Below are 22,200 nucleotides of genomic sequence, written 5' to 3' on the forward strand. Positions count from 1 at the left end.
CAGGAATGGTCTCTGGCATGAAGGAGAGAGGGTGGGAGCGGTACTCAGCTGTTGCTAGGAGACGGCGCTTTTCTAGTTTTTTCCCTTTGTTTGTTTGGGGTTTCCAAAAATCTGTGGGAGGTGAGGCTGGGGAATGTATGTTGGATGATACAAGTACCCTTTGTTGTGAAAAGAGTTGCTGAATCTCGACTATAATTTTAAATGAACAATAAACTGATTTCTCTGTAAAGGGGCAGCTGATGTCCAATACACAAACCATCCACATGGGGGAGCCACAAACATGAAATTCCCCAGGAGGAGTTTCTTTTGATCACTAATGTGTTATTTCAGACTCCATGACAGTACACCAACACACTGAACTGATTCCACTTTAAATATAAACATATGCATTTGTGTATTGGTTTAAATAAGTAACAGGTCTGTGATAATAATCAAAAATTGTGGGCACAGGCTACTGTGAGAAAACATGCCACTCGAGCTAGAGCAGCTATGACTGAGACGCTAATAGCTGCACAGAAACAAACACAAACACACACAACAGATAATTACCTGCTTCCGTACTGTCGAGTTTCTCCGTCCACTGCATGGGGGGGAAAGAAGAGAGAAAGAAATAGCGCTCTGTCATTATGTCTCCAGAGAAAGACTATTTATACTCACAACTCTGGTAACGCTCTGTTTGTATACACAGACACACATGCACACATGTTGAGAATATCTCTAAACAGTGATGGGGGAAATAATACCCCTGGCTGCCAAGAACTCTAGCTTAAACACTGCTATGGTATATAGAAGTGTGTGTGTGTTTATGTGGGGGTATATTTCCTTCTTTCACCACACCTACCTGGCAAGGCAACAGTCAGTCTTCTGACCTAAAGCGGGAAGAAACAGGAAGAGGGGGAGGAGAGGGAGGTTGTGACAGAAACGAGAGGATGAGATAGGCTTCAGATGGAGCAGGGAAGCAAACTTCCTAAAGGAGAGGTTCTGTATACTAGTCCCCCCACCACACCTCCACTTAAACACACAGCTGCATCCATATACAGTATGGTCACTGTCCCTGTGACCTAGCCCTTCACACACACACACACACACACACACACACACACACACACACACACACACACACACACACACACACACACACACCTTGATAAATTAAACTCATTGTGACTCTCTGCGTAGGTTCTGCTATATCCCACTCCACCATTCATCTCTCTGTTCTGCCTCTGGACATCTGACCTTTTCCTGAATCCACCTCCCTCCTACTGTGATGCTCCCAGTGCCATCACACACTCACATAAACGGGACATAAGGACAATAAAAGGTATGAAGGACACTGGCAGTCCCACTCACTCTCTCCCAGGGTCTTCTGGATAAGGTCATGCTTGGCCTCCAGCTTGGTGATCAGGTTCCTGCCTTCCAGAAACTCCTTCAGCTTCTACAAGTCACACACAGTCACATCATATGCAGATCATGGTCATATATAATTGCAGATTACACCGCAGTCAATTAGAAGCTTGCTTCTGAGAAATCTATGACATTAACACTAGACTGACTGTGAAGTAAAACTGCTCCGTCTCCTGCTGATTGGCCCGTCGCTTGGCCAGGCTGGGCTTGCTGAGATAGGATTCACTGAAAGTGGACTTGACTGACTCCATGCTGTTGCTGTGGTGGAAGCACTCCGACACATCGTAGTCCTCCACCGTCACCATGTCTTGGATGGTGGACAGAGTGGCCTCCATAGTTTTCTTCACCTGACGGGCAAGAAAAGAAGAGAACACCAGATATCATTTAAAAGCTGTGATCAACACACGAGACAGCTGCAAGGGAGGGAAGATGGCACAGATGGATGAATAATAACAGAGGAAGCCAAAACACAACTGACCTCTTCATTCTCAATTTTGAGTGTGGAGAGGCGGGACAGCAGCTGCTGACATCTCTGGAGCAGCTCGCCTTCGAGAGGCTGCTGTGCACACATCACTCCCATCTACAAACACACACACACAGACAGAGCATTAGCAAATCTATTACAACAGACATTTAAAATTGTCCTCACTCTGACAAACACAAGAACTGTACCGTGTCTCCCATGTGGGACTGGAAGTCAAAGCGAGCAGGCGGGCAGAAAACGTTATTGTAGGTCTCCATCAGTTTTTGTTTGTCCCCATTAGGCTCCAAACTTTCTGCCGCTCCCTCCAATGTCTCAAGACCGGTGTGTTTGGATGCCTCTACATTCTGTTCTGCTGATAAGTAGGTCCTCAGGGCGCGGTGCAGGCTGGCATGGTACCCCAGGTCACAGCACTGTTGTGCACACAAACACACGCATACATCTAAAACTCATGGCATAAAATGTAAGAATTGTTGGTTAGAGTGTGGATACCCGAACCAAGCCTGATGGGACTCGTCAGTACCTGAGGGTTTGGGCCAGGTTTGGACAGAAATGTATAAATTATGTTCAGGTCCAGGTCGGGTCAAAACGTGCAGGTCCAACTTTAGGCTAGACGGCTGGAGAAGTCAAATGTGTGCTTTGCTTAATGCTAAGGGAAAAAAACAAACTCAACTGCGCCGGGCCTGGGTTGGGTTCGGACATTAAATACTATAAGCTTGTCGGGTCCAGGTTGGGTTCAGACGCCACACTCTCAAACACAGATCAGGTTCAGACAGAAATACGCAGCTGGATCCCTGCCCTATTGTTGTTATAGCGTTACACACTTCTGTCACATTGTACTGTATAGGGTAGCACTGCCTATAGCTGGCACCTGATCTGTGGCAAATTGTATTAAAAAGTGTGTTTGCTTAATTAAAAAACAACAACGACAACAAAAAAACACGAGACACCACTAAATGACCACAGCAGCAGGTTTTGTTCAGTAACTGTGTCAGTGCCATCAATCAAAGTGAGTGAATGAACACTCGCTATCGACTTTTCCATCAGTCCAGCAGGCACTGAAGAATTACTATCGACCAGAGAATGAAGCGTTTCCATGCTATCTGGCTGTTTTTGCTGCTGGCTGTCCATGACACTGCTCTAGTGGATGGAGTGCTGGAAAGCAAAATGACTCCGAAGAGAAAACATGGAGACAGAGGGACCAGCCTGCTGCCTTCTTTAGGTGCTCTGATGCTAATGTAAAGAGGCCAACCAAGGATCCACCACTGGCGTGAATGCAGGGAGACTTGGATACACACACAGAGTGCAATATGTACACAGATGTTAGCTGCTCCAGCGGAGTAACAATTTGTGTTTATACTCACATCAAGGATATCAGAGAGGTCGTGGATGTAATATTTGAAGACACAGCTGTTGGTAGCCTCAAGAGCCAGCAGGTACTCATTCCGGGCCTTGATGGCCTTCAGTTTGTTCTCTGTGTACTTAGCTTGTCTCTGACAGGAGAGAGAGATTATGAAATGAGAGCAAAGAAGGAAAGAACAGGGTAATGACAGGGAGAGAGAGAGAGGTCAGAAGGGAGAAGGATAATGGGTGTTAGAGTGAAACGCCTCAGTATTGATTATAGCTAATATGAAGTGGTGAGCCATGTTGCTGTGACAGGCCCCAGCTGTAACAGACAAGGTTAGCAATGAGCCAGTCATACGCTCTTAAATCATTCATGAGGCACACACACAAGTCAGCGTGACAACAGGTGGAGTGCACTCCAACAGCTTTCTTCTTCCCTCCCCTTCCAGACCAGGCCCTGCTCACCTTCTCCTTCATCTTCTCGATTTTTTTGACGCTAGAGCGTCGGACAGGTTTCTCATCAGCCTTGATAGCGGCCAGGGCATCGGGGGAGCGTGGCGTCTGTCTGTCGTCCTGTCGACCGGAGCGTCCCATCTGCTTCTCCTCCTGTTTCTCTGCCTCCTTCAACTTGGACTCGGCATTGATGCTGTCAGTGTTGTACATGTGGTACGTCTTCATCACCTGGGAACAAAGGAGATTTGTAGATACACAATGTGTAGTTTCCCAGTGTGTCTCTTCCAGTTCTGGCTATGGATCATGCGTGAGATTATGCCAGCCAGCATCATGAAGAGAGCAGAGCACCGAAGTGCACAGTGCACAGACAGACCTCCAGCACTGGCACTCCACAACATTTTAGAGAATGAGTCACATACAGTCTCCTTTACTGTACAACACTGCTGTGCTTTGTTGTATGACTAAGGGTTAAACACATGAAAGGAGTATGTGTGCATGCAGCGTCAGCCTTATTCTGACAAACCAGAGCCATCATTATACTACTGAAACCCCCCTCAGAACACTGCAGTCAGACACACTGGTCTATGAGTATGCATGCGCACATCACTCAAACCAGATTGATTTCTATCTCTTACTATACTATAATTACAGCATAAGACCAGAGTTTGAGGGCTTGGCTGTACTAAAGCTATACGGCTACTTGCTGCTCAGAGTCATGCTGTAGTAGGAAACTTTGCCCGCCCACACACACACACACACACACACACACAGTTAAACCCAGTCCTTCTGGTAGTACCATGGATGTGTAGTCAGACAATAAAGATGTCCCTGACAGATTAAAAAGACCTAAATCTCAGTTAGCAGTTTATTAGGTAGACTGCTAACCCTGGCAATTGCATGTAGTGAAATACTCTTCTTATTAAAGAATGCAAGTGATCAAAACGCATAATGATTGATTTACATATAGTTAGTTTAATCAAAGTGGTTTCTCTTACCGAGTAAAGCTCATTAAGGACCTTCATCAGGTCCTCCTGGAGTTGTACGCCAACCTCTTTGCTCTGAAAAGGTGGGGAAAAAGACAGATTGTGATTGAGAATGTCCAACCATTAGCTGCAATTCTACTGTCTGTTCATCTACTCCGTCACCTCTCTGTTTGCTAATGCCATCCATACACACTCAGCCATGTGGTCAGGCATACTACCCCATCATCAGTCAAGACTAGAATATCTCACTGAATGGATGAAGAGTTGGAGGAGGAAGCTACACATACCGATCGCTACATGACGGCAGAAAGAATGAGTCAGAGGAAGCAAGAGGATGAAAGAGGCAACATGACAAAGCCAAAAAGAGACAAAGTGGACAGACAGGGAGTACCACTCTCCAGACATGACTTTCAGGAGCCACTGTAATTGATGATTTCACAGCAACCTGCAAATCAGGAGACTCCACATGCATTCACAAATGTACACACATAAACAACTCTCATACGTTTGTTTAAATATGTTGGGACCAGCTATTAAAAAGACACCATTCAGTCTGGGTTTTAATAGTGATGAAAACAGAGGCATAAACTAGCTCCAATATGTGTGCACACAGTTTCATACACATTTTACTAATTTATGATTTCAGGGGCATATAAATAAAAGTGAGCTACACTGAAAGCAGACAGGTAAAATAAAGCAAGGGACAAGTATGAAGGAAAACAGGAGAAAAAAAAAAAAGGAAAAAAGGGGGAGAGAAAAAAAAAAAAAAAAAAAAAGTGTACGAGGAATGCGGTATGAAAACAAGAACAGATTTCGCCAGCACATGTGGAGCATCTGTCTCCTCCTGGAAGAGAGCACAGAAGAGTGGGTTATAGATGGGTGCCAGAGGTGGGGTGATTAAAAAAATGGGTGGTCTGAGAGAGGTGGGGGAGTTTATGAAGGAAAAAGAGACAGAAACCATTATGATGAATTTAAGTGAAAGAGCAGAAAGGTCATGAACACAAGGCTCCGTGCCATAGAGGGGAGAGATTTAAGGTAATGCAGCAGGCGAAAGAGGTAACAAGATACCTGAGGTTGTCTAGCCTTCTCGCTTTAAAGTGCTGTAGGAGGCTCGTAATGGGTGTCAAGCAGCCAGACTATGGCCAATCAAAGAGCCATCAGCCATGACTGAGCCCTCCTATCTCTCAACTGTGGAGCTTGACCTTTGGAGTACTCATCTTGCCTGTGGTCATGTAGTGTGGCTACCGCAACAGAAACTAGCGACTGACACTTTATTAGCCTTGATGTTTGTGGTCCAGGTTGACACTGTGTCCTCATTAATACAGTTTGACTAATTAGATCTCACACACACACACTCCTACTGCTCAGTCTGCACTGCTTTCAACACTAGCCGAGATGAATGTGTGTTCTCTGAAATGGGTTGTGCCGGTGTTCATCTCCATTAGTTGTGTACGAGTATGCTGTGCCCCGGGCACTATTGGGATTGATGCCACCGACTGGAAATGTTATAAATGAGCTAATTACCTACTTAATTAACCATCAGAGAATTCTCTGTATATATGTGTGCGGCCTGTTTATGAACCTGCCATGTTGGAATTAACCCTTGTGCCAAAGAACATCCTGTGTTTGAGAAAAATAGAATTCAATATCCATAACTCAACCAACAGGGATGGGTAGAGACAAAGAGAGAAACAGTGGGGTTTTTTTGTACAGGTGCATCAAATACGCAGTAAAATTATTATAAATTAAAACAATGGCTGTGAGTGGACTGTAAACACAGATCAAGGAGAACCTGTCATATTAGAAGTCAGCAGCCTCTGCCATGACACAGACTGTGTCACTTTGCCATCCACACATATACACATTTGTTTTGTGTGTGGAGACTTTATATTGACTTAGATTCATTCCTGGAGGCTTACCTTAACCCTAACCATTATTTGCCTAACCCTAACCTTAAACCAAGCTAAAATTCAATTATTTACACAGTACTGATAAAGAAGGCCAAGCACCCACATTGATAGGTAGGTAGACAGACAGATACTTTAATGTCCTTTTGGGGAAATTTGTCATAGGCATCATGTTGCTGCATCATAAGAATTTCACAATATTTCAAAAATAAAGTGAGTAAATAAGTTTCAGTCCCCAGAGTGTGAGTAATACCAGGCATACACAAACACACACTCTTAGATTTAGATTACATACTTGTATTACAAAAAAGACTAAACCTATCCTTATCCATTGTCACTGCATGTGTATCTTTGATCTTTACCTTAGGCCTGTCACATTTTAATCTAAGCCAGGTCTAATTTAAAAAGCACCTTTCAGAAATGTTCTCTCTGAAACTTGTGCAGAACAAAAATGGATGCATGCAAATCAATACATCACTGTGACTTAAAACTAGAACAAGTAAAACACACACTCACTAAATTACTGTTTGTTTCTATATGTGATGCACTGCCTCTCTGAGCTTGTGTATCTGATCTAGTACGTCCAGCGTGGAGATGAACAGCTGTCGCCCAGGGGAGGACTCAGCCTTGGTATTTGCTCTGCAAGGTCACACTAAGCTCAGATCTCCAGAGATTTCACTTCATCCCTTCTTTTCGTGTCCTCTCATGATGCCCCATCTTTATTTTCCAGTTCCCTTGATTCTATTTCTGTTTTTCCTCCAGATTTCCTCTTTCCTTGTCTTGTTTTTCCTCAGACAAACAAGGCAGAGATCAGAGGAGACAGGAATGAGGGAAGTCTATGAAAGATTCAGTATAAACTCTCCTGGCCTCAGGTTCAGCTTAACTTTCTGTCACTTGATAAATCAGCCTAGACAGAAAACAGATGGAGGTGAGATGGATGGACAGGGCAAAAGTATAATGTGGCTTTAGGATATCAGGCTAAAAGTGATGTATTCTCTTGCTTCTTCAGTGTCTGAATTTGTTTAGGTGGAGCATCTACCTTTTAAAAACAAAGCCAGTGAGAGAACTGTAATCCATGTCCAAACCTACGTGTGTTTGTGTCAATGTTACCTTCTTGAAGAGGCGTCCCGAGTCCTCGCTGATCTGTGCGAAGCGTGGAATGATGTTATTGAGGTAGAGGTCGGACAGGGTGGCACGGTCGCGGCTCTCCCTCTTCACCTGAAGCAGCAACAGGTTCCAGCAGTTCACAGGAGATAAAATGCTCTGCTCCTTCCTACACACAGAGACACGGAGTGTTCAAGGATCTCCAAGCATAGTTTCAGATAAATCACTAGTATCAAATCTCTTTCATCCATTAAATTTTCACCCTGCTGATAGATGCACACACATACAATATACACTCACGGGCCACTTTATTAGGTACACCTGTACAATTCAATGCAACACTTCTGCTTGAACATCTGTGTTTATGAAGCTCAAAATGTTTCAGTTTTTGGTGAAATTATCAAATGTATCATTTCAATGATATGCTTATTATTGAGCTCATAGTTAGAGGTGGTGTTGTACTGGACTACATTATATTCAGAGGTGTTCCTAATATTCTGACCCTTTCACCTCTGAATATAAATACAACACCACCTTTAACTGCGACCTCAATAAAAAGCATATCATTGAAATGATAAGTTCAATGTATATGTGTGTATATACACGAGTGCATACACACACACAGTTTATGTTTTGTAGTCCATGGGGACTTTACATTGACTTACATGCATTTCCTGTAGACTAACCCTAACCTTAACCAGTACCACTACTTGCCTAACCCTAACCCTGACCCTAACCTTAACCTAACCCTAACCTCATCCTGACCCTAAACCATGTTGCCACCCTAAAATTCAATTTCTTGCCCATGGGGACCTCAATTTAGGTCCCCACCGTGAAATGGGTCCTCATGAGTTGGTATGGAGTCAGGAAGAAGTCCCCACGTAGCAGGAAAAACACGTCCACACACACACACACACACACACACACACCTATGCTGTGTTTTCATTAACCAGCCCAAACAGGGAATTCAGCCAGGGTACAAAACCCAGCAGGAAGGAGTACAGTAAAGACGCCCCACAAGCACAGCTGTCGCAGAAAGGAATAAGGAAAAAAAGGAAAGAGAGAAGAGGAAAAGAGTCAGAAAGAGAAAGATTTAAAAACTAATGATTTCTCCAGCAGTTTAATAGCTCAACACTGTTTCATTGTTTTTTGTCAAGTACCCATAAAGTCATTACACTAAACAAGGCTGCCAATGCCCTGCTTACATGACAACACAACCCCTTTCAGAGTGTGGGCATGCCATGTGCGTGTGTGTACAGTATGGGTGATCCATGGATGATCTAGTGGGCAAAATGGATTATGAATGAGCATAAGTGGATAAAAGAGGGTCTGTGTGCCTTTAAGAGCAGCTTTAACAGGACAGAGACAGCAAAGGGCTGAAGGGAATTACATCACACACACACACAGATGGGGGTCAGGAAAAGTAGAGCAGTGACCCAAGCATACACAGGGTCAGAAAGACAGAAAAAGTCTTTGACAAATGGCTATAAACTGAAGACCGTGTCTGTGGGGAGGGTTGTGTATGTGTGGGAAAACTGGATTTGATGAGATGAGTCAGACTGTGATGTGATATGCTGGTACTGACCGTCACCCTTAAGATAGCCCGATTACTAACAGAATGCAAGAATAAAAAGATCAAAGCTAAAATACTGAAACTTGAGTGACGATCCTGTGGACACAGTTGGTTTTGTATCACTTTCTACTCCACATTCGCACTAATGCCTCTTTCCTTTCCACTGAGTCCATCTCCATTGGTTGCACAACATTTTCCTCCACCAAAACGAGGCAGTAGCTCCTCTATTCACCAGTCAGCCTCTCCAGCTCCATGTCACCCTCAGCCCACCGCTGACAATCACCATGGTAATGGTCAGATCACCTGACCCTGTCCCTACCCTCAGCTATCACAAGGTAAACACTGAAATGTCACTGACCCTCTCAAGGTCACATGGTGCATGCTGGGAACATAGTGAGTTTTCATGTGAGGTGCCACCAATGACTAACACTGGAGGGAAAATGCCAAATGGTCGTTTACATTCAGTATCAAAGCACATAGTATTAAAGGGAGTCTCACTGGTGGCAGACTGGTCCAACTGAACAGTTGAACTAAATACTGGGAGCAACTGCTGTGTCAAGGCAACAAGATGGAGATACACTGAGAACATGGTTCAATAATCTGACTGACAAGGATGCAGTAGGAAACAGGTCTGGTTTGACAAAATAACAGCCAAAGTGTGTATACACATAATTACATCAGATAGAACATCAATATATTGCATATTGTAGTATTTATAGTAAGTTATTTTAACACTGTGACACACTTTAAATCTCATCTTGTTGTTAAAGGCTGCATCTCAGTTAAATGTTATCATATTCATAAAGATTTTTTAATTACCACCTACTCCTAGTTTCCAAAAAAATATTCTATAGCATAAAGATGACTCAAAAAGGACTTTTATGAATAAATCCTCAATTTTTAATCATTCTGCAACTCAGAAGAGAGTCTTGATTCTCAACCTTAGATAAAACTGTAGTGTGATTTTTTTTTTGATTGTGTATTTTGAAGCTCCATAAACACTATAGAGAGGGTAAGCTTGGGCAGACTTAAATGAATACAGCCAGAGCAGATGTAGAACAGCCATTTTTCAGGTCATATGTGGTCATACAATCCTCAAAACCACAGTGAAATAATACGTAGCTGTAGCTATGGGCTGTGTAAGGGCTGCAGCTTATTAACAGCGAGACTGGCCTAATACGCAGCATAAGGGTAGGGGTCTGAATCAGTGTACGGCTTGTGAGGGCTTTTCCATGTGACCAATCAGCCTGTCAGCCTCAGGGCACACACACACAGACGCGCACAATTCAGCTAAACCGTGTAACCCCACCACCACTGCTGTGTGCAGCCTGCCAAATAGCAGGAATACCAGGAGTCTCCACAGGATCAGCACACACATCCCTCACACCCCACAGTGCTTGGAGCAGCATCAACGGCTGGTTGTACGAAGAAACAGGCAAGCGCACACACACACACACACACACACACACACACACACACACACACACACACACACACACACACACACCTAGATTCAGACTCGCACAAAAAAAACGCTCACATAACTGGGAAATAGCTGAAATTCCAGAGTGGCACCCGGACGGAGCAGCAGCAGATGCAGGGAGACTGTTAAATAGACAGATGTTGGAAGAAGAGAAATCAAAAAAAAAAAGTCAGAAAAGCAGAAAGAGATGAACAGTAAAGACTGAACACTTGTCAGTAAGTCAAGTGTTTTGTTGCCTTATGACAGCAGCTGCAGTAGCGGACCTGCTAAACTACACATTTTATTTGCTGACCTTTGACCTCCCTTCTCTGCTGCTCTCTGTCCCTCCCCCCACATGCAACACAGGGAAACACACAGGCAACTGCCTCAATATTGATCTGAGCCGGAGGGTGTGTGGATGTGTGAATGTTGGCTGGGGGTCCTCCTGGATGGCATTGGGTTTCGTTTAGAGGACCTATCAATTCCTTTTAGTCTGTGCCTGTGTGTGTGTGTGCGTGTAAGGGAGCACAGATTAAGGTTCACCCCCAGCAGATAAATGAATGTTTCTGGAAAAGTGCATGATACTTTGGGGAAAAAAAAAAAAGATAAAAGTGCAGGACAAAAAAGAGCAAGGCTACAGAGGAGGTCATGGTTAACTGGAAATCAGCGAGCAAGAGACAAAAGATGAGCTGAAGAGGAAAAGTCCAGTCTTTCTTAATAGATTTGCTCTGTAGTAATGAGCTGACAAAAACACCTACAGATATAATATTTCTAAAGTTAAATTATAGTATAATTATCAAATCTGGTAACCTAAAAATAAACCGTTATTCTCCCAGAAACATATTAATGACCTGCAGTATAATGAATCAGGATGCTAAGATAAAAGATGCTCCTGCACACTTGCTTACTTCTGCTGTTAATGATTGGCAGATTAATTAAGAGTAGTAAGAGTAAGCACTTACCTGAGCGGCCAACAAAAAGTCTGTCTCCTTGTTTTCTCACTTTCATGTCATTTCTTAAGTCCGCCTGATGCGGGCGTGAACGAGAGAGATGGCTTCGATCTACAGTCATCTTTATTCAAACCCACAGTATTATTTTGAAGAGTGTGTAATTACTGATGACATAAAACTGTCCCACAAATGACACGCCACATCACCACGGGTTGCTGGTGCGTGGTCGATGCCCATGTCCCGGGCTAAAAGATGGAGGAGCAAGGATGCAAGGTTTCATAATTAGCTCAACAGAAGACACCCTCTGCCTCCATGTGCCTGTGTTGGCTCCACTGAATTGGTACGTGTGATTTATGATTAGTGTTCGCTTACATACAGGAAAACTTACTGCTCACGCCCACCGGACAGATAAGATATACAAGAATGCATCACAATGCTGCTAAAGCTGATGAGCTGCATCTTAATATTTATGACTGTGTGAATGAGAGCAGGACAGACAAGGGAGAGAAAGAGTGAGGAGAGACCTTCTCTGGTGAGAGAGAATCCCTGTTTGGGCAAGGACACACACACACACACAGCAAGACACTGCTAAACAGTTAGAGCACAAAATCACCACCTGGCCATTTCTGGCAAAAGTTACAGGTCCACACACAAACGTAAACAGACTTACAGGACGCACACATGACAGAAATGATCATACAGTGTTAATGAAATGTACAATAAACCAGTTCCATTAGATCACACTGTGTCACAAGGTAGTGTTTTACAGACTGACACACACCAGCGTGACCTCTGGCACCATCTCTTTCAGGCATCGTTCTGTTTCATTTCCTAGTCTGCCTCTACTTCTCTTTTCCCAGGAAAGAGGGCATCAGGCTCAAAAAACCCTCTGTACTGTCAAAGAGCTAAATAAAGAAACCGGGGGGTGTTTCATCTAGAGGTGTTAATTCCGTCAATGAAAACTTTAATGAAAAATATTGGGCGAGACCCTTTTTAGTCATTTGAGTTGCTGCACTGTTAATAAGAACATTACATTCAGTGATGTTCTGTCATCTGAAATTACCGCTTCTCAAATCCACTGAGAATTAGACAAGAAGATGCAAAAACACACCTGCGTCAAACAGCAAAAACCCAGGCAGCACAGAGACGTTTATGATAATAAGGTAAGATAATATACCATGAAGTGTTGTGGTTTAAGTTATTTTCAGCATTGCTATAAAATGAGCATGTTCCCGGCAGTTAACCATTTAGATATTCTTGTCAGAAATCCCACTGTATTTATGTTGTGCAACGATTTAGCTTCTCCTCTGAAGCCAAACCCAGTGACTTGAGATTTCAGTCAGAATGTGTGTGAGCTTCTACATCACATGTTGCTCTGCAGCACAGCGCTTTTTCCACTTGCGACAGACTACATCAACACCTGTAACCATGGTAACTAAACAATAAGGGCAACAGCTATGGCCTCAAAATGCACAGAAGATGTAAACATTAAAGATGGCAAAAACTGGACTGAAATGTCTTTAGTTTTCGTTGACTAAAACTAACAAAAGCCTAAAAGTTAACTAACACTAATATGAATTTTTGTCCAAAGACTTGGACTAAAATAAACTAAAACTATACAAATGCACTATACACTATATATGCAAACTATACACATATACACAGCATCTTGGAATGTTTAAAAGAGAGGCTGTCTAGAGCATGCCAAACTGAAATGCATGCAGGGCCTTAAGCTGCAACAACCTGAAGCCCAGTGTGTCTAGTGCATTCTGTGTGCACCATACTTGAGCAGATGGTCCTTGGTGCTGCGCGTCTTGGTGAGGAATCTCTCAGCCAGCTTCTCCAGGTTGCGGCTGTAGTCCATCTCGATCTCGGCCTTCTTCCTGAAGAAGTCCTGCAGGTCCTGAAGCAGCTGCACCCTCAGCTCACACTGCTGGTCCAGACACTTGAGCTGTTCTACCACCTGGGCACGGATCTCTGCCACGATGAAGAGAACAGGGGTGGAGAGAGAAGAAGTGTCTTTATTTCATTATAGCAAATACGATCCAGGTGTAATCAACACAGTGAAGCCACAAAGGACATCCTACACATTTCTTGTAAAATCTAAAACCTCTTTGCTCCAAAAATATTAACTATACACAATTATCCACACAGCTTAGGACGCACAGTAGCTGCATTATGGCTGCGTTACACGTTATGGCTGACAATGCAGTGCTATTAAGATATGTGCCACAACAATGTGTAAGATATTCAAGTCTAAAATCGTTGCCTGTTTACAGCTGATGTGGACGAATTCAGATGCAGTGAAAACACCTGGCAGAGCCCTGAAGCATCAGCTTAGAGTCCCGGCTGGAATCCATCCCTCTCCCACCAGATAAGCACACGGTGCTGTACATGTGTGTACATCACCACATTTATATGCATATGTGCAGTCAGCTATCCTCTTCCACACACAGAGATCTCCAGAGGCGATCATTTATCCCAGCTTATCACATTTCATTTTCCCCTGTGTTGCGGTCCAGTCTGGCCTCAAATTAATAGAGTGCACTCAGTGCAGAGGCACTCCGAAACCATATTCAATCACTGGCTACAGAAACGTCCTCTGGAGAGTAACGCACATTGCACTTATAGACAGGAGGACAAACAGCATCCAGCAACACGCACATCAATGTATACACTTAAAGGACACACACACACACGGTGATAAGTAGGGCTGCCCCCTGAAAGTCAACTAGTCAATCATCAGTCGAGAGACCTCTCAGTCCACTAAGTCCTTCCTAGTCAAACCTTTTTTATTTTGTCAGCTAGTATTGAGCAAACCGCTGCCCAGAACAAGAATTGCCTGTATTCAGATATACAAGTGTGTTCTTGCCTCATTATTCTGAGGGATTCATATGGCAGCCCGACATTATATCGTCAATTTAAATAAGCCCCAATTTAAGTGCTGCATCATATGCAGCTGTCTTTATTGATTTTTAAATGCTCAGAAATACATTCCTGTCACTCTTTTGCATTTGATTACCGATGTTCATCAGTAAAATTCATGTCATGACAGACAGACATAAAACAATTAGTCAAATGTTTGCACTGAACAGTCAAATGACAACATTCTGACAAAATTTTTGGTTGCGTACAGCCCTAGTGCTAAGCTACATCAGTGCTGACAACTGACAGATTATGCTCTTACAGCTGCCTGCCAATGCTGTGCACCCTTTAAAGAGTTAAGAAACAACATGTACACACACTCCATTGCCAGCCTGTGCAGCTAAACTACCCAAGCTCTCCTACCTTTACAGCGCTGGCTGTACAGAAAGCGGACGGTTTTGGCCTCCATCCTGTCTGCAGTTCAGTATAGCCTCCCCTCACACACACTCATTCAAACACACACTCACAGGCAGGCAGTGTCAGCTGCCTGTCTGGCTGTCAGTGGCTGTTGATGCTGCTTTTGTGTAACTGCTGAGAATGCAGTTTCTCATTACCACAAAGAGAAGTGAGAACTCTAAATGTTTCTGTGACCAACCTGCCCCTTCCCCCATCGCTAACTTCGGCACTGCTCTCTTGTAAACACAGATCTAAACACTGTGCCAGCAGCAGTGTCCCTTGTTCTTTTCTCATTAAAAGGCTGGAGCAGAGGAGTTCTGTTGCATTATGACTCTACAACACAAACACACATACACAGAGCCCGTGTCTACGCTAATGACCGGGTGTGGATACTTGCTTTGACAACATGTGTTATTGTCATGTGGCCGGTGTGTGTGTGTGTGTGTGTGTACATGTGTGTGTGTGTGTGTGTGTGTGTGTGTGTGTGTGTGTGTACGTACATGTTTGTGTATAATTTCCTCATCACACAATGTCAGTGATGGGGAGTGAGCCAGTGTCCCGCCTCTCAAGGCTGCAAAAGAAAGCCTCAAGATGGCAGCCTTGTAATTAGACAGCAACAACAACGCAACACATGCACAAACACCTCAACTGCAAAACAAGCACACACAATCCATGAGGAGCATCAGAAGGCGACAGAAAGCCTAAGCTAATCAGAGGAGCGTGAGGGCTGGAGGATATGTAGAAAGAAAAAGCGACCGCAATCTCATGTGACATTAATGGGGATAAAATTAAATAAAGGGGGCCATGACCCGAGCCCCAAAACCCCTCATGGGCCCATAACAGTCACATTAGGATGAAGAGTGATTCCGACAGCACGCTCCATTTTGCATAATATATGGCTGTGCAACCCAACCAAAGCTAAACCAAAGCTCTCCACAATATACCTGGTTGACATTAGACACCAGCGTCAATAGTGCAAAACAGAATTTCTTAGAAGGATCTGAAAAAAACATTTTTATCCATGTACTGTAGATGTTGTAAAGCCTGCTCTGATCTTTTCTGGTTTCTCTCCTCTTTGCTCTACCTTTGTCTGAGTTAACACGCCTCTCCTCTAGATGATAGGTTTCCATCTCATCCTTCTGTAAGGGTCATCATCCCATGAGCCAGTAAGGAGTGGGTTGTGAACCTCCAGACAACATAGTCACATTTTCCATCCAGATGAGTGCGAGTCTTGTAATCTGGCTCTGGGATTCTACTTTACTAATGCTCTCCTCTTTCTTTTCCCTCCTTCTTCCACCTCCTCCCCCCTTCTGGAGCACTGAGGGCTGTCTGGCTCTGTCTGCACGAGCCATATCCATAAACTTTTCACTCTGCTCACTAGTCCCGCCACCAAACCACAACTCAGCAAAGGGAGAGGAGCGGCTCTAGCTCTCCAATATCCTCTGTATAACAACTTGCCCACAATGAACATGATTTCACAGTACCACAAAGTCACCATGTTCCTGGCAACAGACAACGGTGACTAGCAATCATAGAAAGTAGGGGTGGGGATCAGAAAATTCAAGGTTCAGATCACAGATTGGATTATTTCTCAAATCAGAAAACAAAACAAAAACAGTCCAAAGTTTCAGTAAAATCTTCAAATAATATATTCAATACTCAATTGTTAAGTTAACCTAACCAAGTAGCTTCTGACACAAAACACAATGAACAGGGGTGTGACGATACACTTAGCTCACAAGATGAGACATGATACACAATATTGGGCTCATAAGAACAAGAACAGACGATATTTTAACACTATTTTTAAGAACTATTCAATAACAAAATACATGACGGGAAAAATAGTCTTATTTGACTGAAAATCACAGAATGCAAAATACTGCAGGTGCGTTTTGAAACATTTTAACTACGTAATCAGGAACTGCACATGAGCTTCTAACTGAAGCTGTTTGTGACCTTCTATAATATTTTCACCCTCGCCGCACTGGGCAGTGACATCATCCAGCAAAGGCGCTGCATTGACCAATCACGTAAGGGGGACAATCAGGATGTGCACGCCCAAGGGAAGAAGACTCTTTTTGTTTACCTTGTTAACATGAGCATTCCCTGCTATTGACTGTTGAATCTGGGCCACAAGTAATGCACCACAATGACACACCATGCCAACAGGCATCGACACCCCAACAAGATTTGTCTAATTTAACATCACTTCCTTGATGTAGAGCTACACATTTGTCATAAATGTCCATTTCTGGCCATGTGGCAACATCCAGTCATTTGTTGTACAGATCACTGTTGAGTCTAACAGCATTTTTGTTTTGCTTTCTGCCCAGTCACAGGAGCCACCTGTTGGTTTGTCCTGGCACTAAGTAGGTGAGGGCGTGGTATTGTTTGAACAAATTACATCACTGCATCCACATCTTCATTCTCTATTTAGACAAACATTGAGCTCACCAACTAGCATGAAATGGGAGAAACCTGAGGAGGCTGACGTCTTCTTCTGCCTCAAACTGTTTCACCCACTTTGCACTTCAATGTCTATTACTGATTAATTTGCTTATTCCAACCCAGAGAAAGGAAGACAAAAATAAAGAGACGATGGATGGAGACAGCATAACCACCATGGTCACTGCTTGCTGTTAAAACTGCTGTGGGCTGAGGCTGAAGGCAGCAGGTCTGGGTTGCCTCAAATCAAACCAGAGTCAGACATGTTGCTGTAGAAAAATGTGTGGATGGATATGCAGAAAGAAATACAACAAGAAAAGAAAACACTGGAGACACTGCCAAGAGGCAAACCAACCAGTCACATAATACTTGAGCCCCATTTTGGCGCACACAGCGTGGAACAAGGAAAGTCGTGTTTTTCCTGCAACGTTACCTTTTGTGGCTACAGTTAGTGTTTACGGGAAAACACGCCTCTAGCTTTAGGCGGTATTGTTTGGACCTGACAAAAGTGACGGTTATCCTTGATGCTGTTCTGAGCTGGCCTAGATGCAGTAGCAACACACACTGCTGCAAGCACTCATTATACCTGAAAACACCCTGGGCTATGGACACAACACCCACACACACATACCCAGAAATCTGGCACCGTGGGTCCAAGCTGTCACTCTCAGCTGTTTTGACGGCAGCTATCCAGCCCGCTCCTGAACACCCCACCCCAGATCTGCCTTCCTCTATTACTGAAATGGGCTTGTAGACACACACACACACACACACACACACACACACACACGGCAGCTGTTTAGATGCTGCTGTGATGACTCTTCGAGACAAGACTAGAAGTGGCTGGAGATGGAGTGTGAAGGAGAGCACAATCAACACAGGGACAGTAAACTGGCACAGACCCAAATGACAATTTTTTTATAGATTTGACCTACTGATAATAAAACCCTACTCACAGAATTAATAGGTTCGCAAAGTAGGAGAATTCATTTTGACTGCCCCCGTTTCCAAAACTACAAATCCCATTCATTTTCTCCATAGAAAAGGCTATGTGATTCAGCAGCTGAAGCACCTCCAAGGCTTGGCAATGAAATAAGGTGCCAAATCCTAGGTGGGCCTTAGGTGACTTCCATGGTGCATGTCAGTAAGATATGGAGCCCGGGAAGGGACATGGGAGCAAAAAATAAATAAATCAATGGTTGACTTTGCAAAGTCTTGCTTTTTTTTTTCCTTCAACCATAGATTTTACCCCTCTGTCCCATCCCAGCCTCCGTAATAGGAACATATTATCGCTGTTGATCAGCCGCCTGTGAAGCCCTCGTGGCGGTGAATGATCAGCTGATCAACGTTGGATTTCCCCGGAGCACGGTACCCATTTGTTTTGACTGCTTGAGGCCAGTGTATCTGCTGCATGTGATGTGCTGCTGGTTAAGGAGTGGATTCTAACATTCAATGTTACTGTCAGCAGTACGCCACCTGTTGGAATTAATTTCACTACTTTGGGACTGTATGTGGTCGTGTGGGGGAAGACGCAGCGACCACCGGTTGGATTTACCGACCTTGGAGCTACTTGAAAGGGAGTGATATTTCCACTACTCGGTGGGACTTAATGGTAAGTTTAAAAAACACATTGCATGTCTGAGCTGTCCTCCTGTTTTTAGGAAGAGGCTCTTTGGTTTTATTGTTCTGAAATAATTACAGACCAAGTCCAAGATTTTTAACCAAGCGGTCCAGCTACAGGCAACGCACAATATCACCCATTCTTCTTGCCTTGTGTTTATGTGTGTCTGTGTGAGCACGTGTGCACGCTGTGTTTATGCAGTAAGGCCTGGTCTTTGCTGCTCCAAGGGCTGATACTGCGGTACAGTAGAGTGGCGGAGAAGCGGGGGGTGGGGTGGGGGAGTAAATGGTTTTGAGTTGTACCACTGTGAGCTCATACTATTGTCCTCAGAAAAATGAAAGAAACAGAGAGGAGAGGAGAAAGAACAGAAAGCAGTGTAAAGAGGTGAGTAGGATTGGGGGGGGCACACTGCATCACTGTGAATAATATGTCCATTCATCCCTGTACACACAGGAAGGCAGGACAGAGAGACAGGAAGTCAGTCGGAGCAGTTTGTTGCCAGCAGGGAGCACACAGGAGGGGAGGGTCGTACTAAAACAACTACAGGAAGAATGCATGTGTAAGTGCAAAGACAGAGTGCAGCAGAATGGGGGGTTGGACAGAGGTGAGTGTGAGTGTCCGTTTCTCCAAATGAAAGGGTCTGAAGAAAAACAGGCCGCTCTGGAGTTCACTGGTATCCCCTTACAAACCTGAAACTGGTCACGAAAAGAGAAGGGAGGGGGCAACAGAGAGAGAGTGTGTGTGTGTGGAGGACAGAAACTGAGGGTTTCTATAAACCAGGGGTTTACTAGGTTGAAAGGGGGCTATAGGTGTGTGTGTGTGTGTGTGTGTGTGTGTGTGTGTGTGTGTGTGTGTAAGTGAGGTGATTTTCTGGGGAGGGGGCACTTCAACAAGTCAGTAGTCTGAAGCCAAAGGTTGCAGCCAGGTAGTATTTCTTCCTAAGATTCTACAGCAGGGTGGAAGCTATTAGTTCCAGACATGCCTGCCTAATAATGCACTGTACACATGCACGAGCGAGTGAGAAGATAGAATTACAGCATAAGTAAGTGTTGGAGGGAAAACTATTGCTAGAATGGAAAGATTCCAGCTAAAGTCTTTACCTTGGGTCTGGACCTTTCCTTTAAACACACACAAAGACTTGGGCATTTCCTTTCTCACCAAGAGCTTCAAACCTTCAGGAAAAGCAGTGTGTCATCTTTAGGAGGCAAATTAACAAGCTTAGTGACTTTTGGACATGGAAAACACAGCTGAAGCCAAACCACAGCAGAGAGCAGAGGATGGGAGAGAAGTAAAAGCTACTCTGTGCTATGGTTGGCCAGGCAATTTCACAGAGTAACAGTAAAGGTTATTGGTGTTTCTCTGATACTAAATTTCTCTTTTGACCCAACTCCTTAATGAATAACAAAGTGTTGAACAATGCCTTGAGAGGCACAAAAACAAAGACACACATATAAAAGCTAATTAAACCACTGACCACTCAGGAAATGAATTATGGAAAAAAGAAACACAGGGCCACAGCACAGGATTCAGGAAATATTTCCCATCATCATCTGTAAACATCTTCTTAGCAATGGATTTGCAGACAGTTTGAAGAATAAAGGAACAGTTCCGCATTTTGGAAAATGCATCTCAATGTTAGATGAGAAAAGCAATAACAAAGTGAGATTAGTTTCTTAAGCCATCTTTGGGCTTAACTCAAGTTTTCCGGAATCACAAAGTTGGCTCACTTTTAATCGGACATTGCCACATTCATTTATGCTGCATGACTAAACTTTTTGGGAGCAGGTTAAGTTCACAAGATCAGATCAGAACTCGTCAACAGTTTGACCGCTGACCAATATGATCACTGGAAAAACTGAGGGATCATTCCTACAGGATCCTGACAGGGACAAAAGAGTTTACATTAATAATAATATAAAGAGAAATAGATCTAGAAAGTCAAATTGTTTCTAACAAACTCTCCAGCCTGCATGATAATCAACACTGTATTTTAAATGCACAAAGACTATTTGATTACTGACTGAATTTCTGACTTTCTGCAGCTCAGAAAAACATGAACAGAATGTGTAATGATAACTGGTCTTTTATTTGAAAAATACACCACTCACTGTTAAATATTTCCAAAGAACATGTGACTTTAGGTGTAACAAGCCTCTGGCAGCTAAAACTGTTGAACATTAGTCATGTTTTACTAACACATGTTCAATATAGTTTCGTCATCAGACAAATACTGTCCTAATTTATTGTATCTTAGTAGGGATGTAACAATATTTGTAATTTTGCAATGCAAAAATGTCTTGGCAACGTCATGGGACGGCATCTACATATGGTTATTCTGTTCGTACAACTGCTTGCTGGACACAGACTTTGAAAGTGATATAGCAGATGTTCCACTGTCAACTTTCAGAGCTGTTGTGTGGCAGCATTTCACAGTTGTCCCCTTTCAAGAAATGACATGAGCCAAAAAGAAACCAACAAATGCTGAATAATTTGCAAATACTGCAGGACAAAGGCAATGCCAGGCGTTTAGGACTGAGACAGTCCTATATCTCACAGAAACAGTCGGGACATGACTTTAACAAAGATGAGCAAACAAACTGGAGGCATATACTCAAAGCCAACCACTTAATAGCTACCCTTAAAGTTTTTTCTCTTGAGAAATTAGACCACAATGTTTACAAGACACCCCAAATAGAGCACAAACGTCACCTTTATGTGGCTTGTCCTAGTTTGGTATCTTCTTCTCCTCATTCAGGTGTGCCAAGCAGCAATCTGATCAATACTGCCCTGGTAGTCTGGGGATGGAGGGCACCCACACTTCAGCTGGTCTAGTAGCCTACTGAGAACCCGACGACCGGTCGGCACAGCCACCAAACAGAGAAATTTAAAAGTGCTGAGGAGGTACTAAAACACTGATGTTTCACTGCAAGTGTGACTTGTTTTATTTATGAGATCCAATAAGCTAATATTTTATCTCATAAAAGGGACTGCTACGTTGTCTTTTATACAAAAAACACAGATTTATTATTTAAATAATAGTTACAAAACATTAATGGTGAGGTTGTCGAGGCCGTCATGACGCCCCTGCCATTCAAGGTTGTCAAGGCTGTCGTGACGCCCCTGCCGGTTGAGGCTGTCCGGGGCGTGCG

At 43.6% G+C, this 22,200-nt stretch overlaps 1 protein-coding gene across 3 annotated transcripts in view; it reads right to left on the reverse strand.

Moving 5' to 3' along the window:
• srgap2 (SLIT-ROBO Rho GTPase activating protein 2) overlaps window positions 1-22,200 on the reverse strand; it is a 56,528-nt gene that overhangs the window by 9,434 nt on the left and 24,894 nt on the right. For 2 of the 3 annotated variants that reach the window (XM_020592724.1, XM_020592723.1), the window contains exons 2-12: window positions 13,446-13,638; window positions 7,683-7,845; window positions 4,678-4,740; window positions 3,695-3,910; window positions 3,250-3,378; window positions 2,077-2,298; window positions 1,883-1,984; window positions 1,554-1,751; window positions 1,351-1,435; window positions 842-869; window positions 550-580 (exon numbers count right to left, since the gene is read on the reverse strand). In XM_020592724.1, the coding sequence (XP_020448380.1) occupies window positions 550-580; window positions 842-869; window positions 1,351-1,435; window positions 1,554-1,751; window positions 1,883-1,984; window positions 2,077-2,298; window positions 3,250-3,378; window positions 3,695-3,910; window positions 4,678-4,740; window positions 7,683-7,845; window positions 13,446-13,638 (1,430 nt within the window). Of the gene's footprint in view, window positions 1-549; window positions 581-841; window positions 870-1,350; window positions 1,436-1,553; window positions 1,752-1,882; window positions 1,985-2,076; window positions 2,299-3,249; window positions 3,379-3,694; window positions 3,911-4,677; window positions 4,741-7,682; window positions 7,846-13,445; window positions 13,639-14,949; window positions 15,033-22,200 lie in introns of those variants that run through there. The other variant, XM_020592725.1, reaches the window with a different exon arrangement.

This window comes from Monopterus albus, unplaced genomic scaffold (assembly GCF_001952655.1).
Source record: "Monopterus albus unplaced genomic scaffold, M_albus_1.0 scaffold18.1, whole genome shotgun sequence".
Lineage (NCBI taxonomy): Eukaryota > Metazoa > Chordata > Actinopteri > Synbranchiformes > Synbranchidae > Monopterus > Monopterus albus.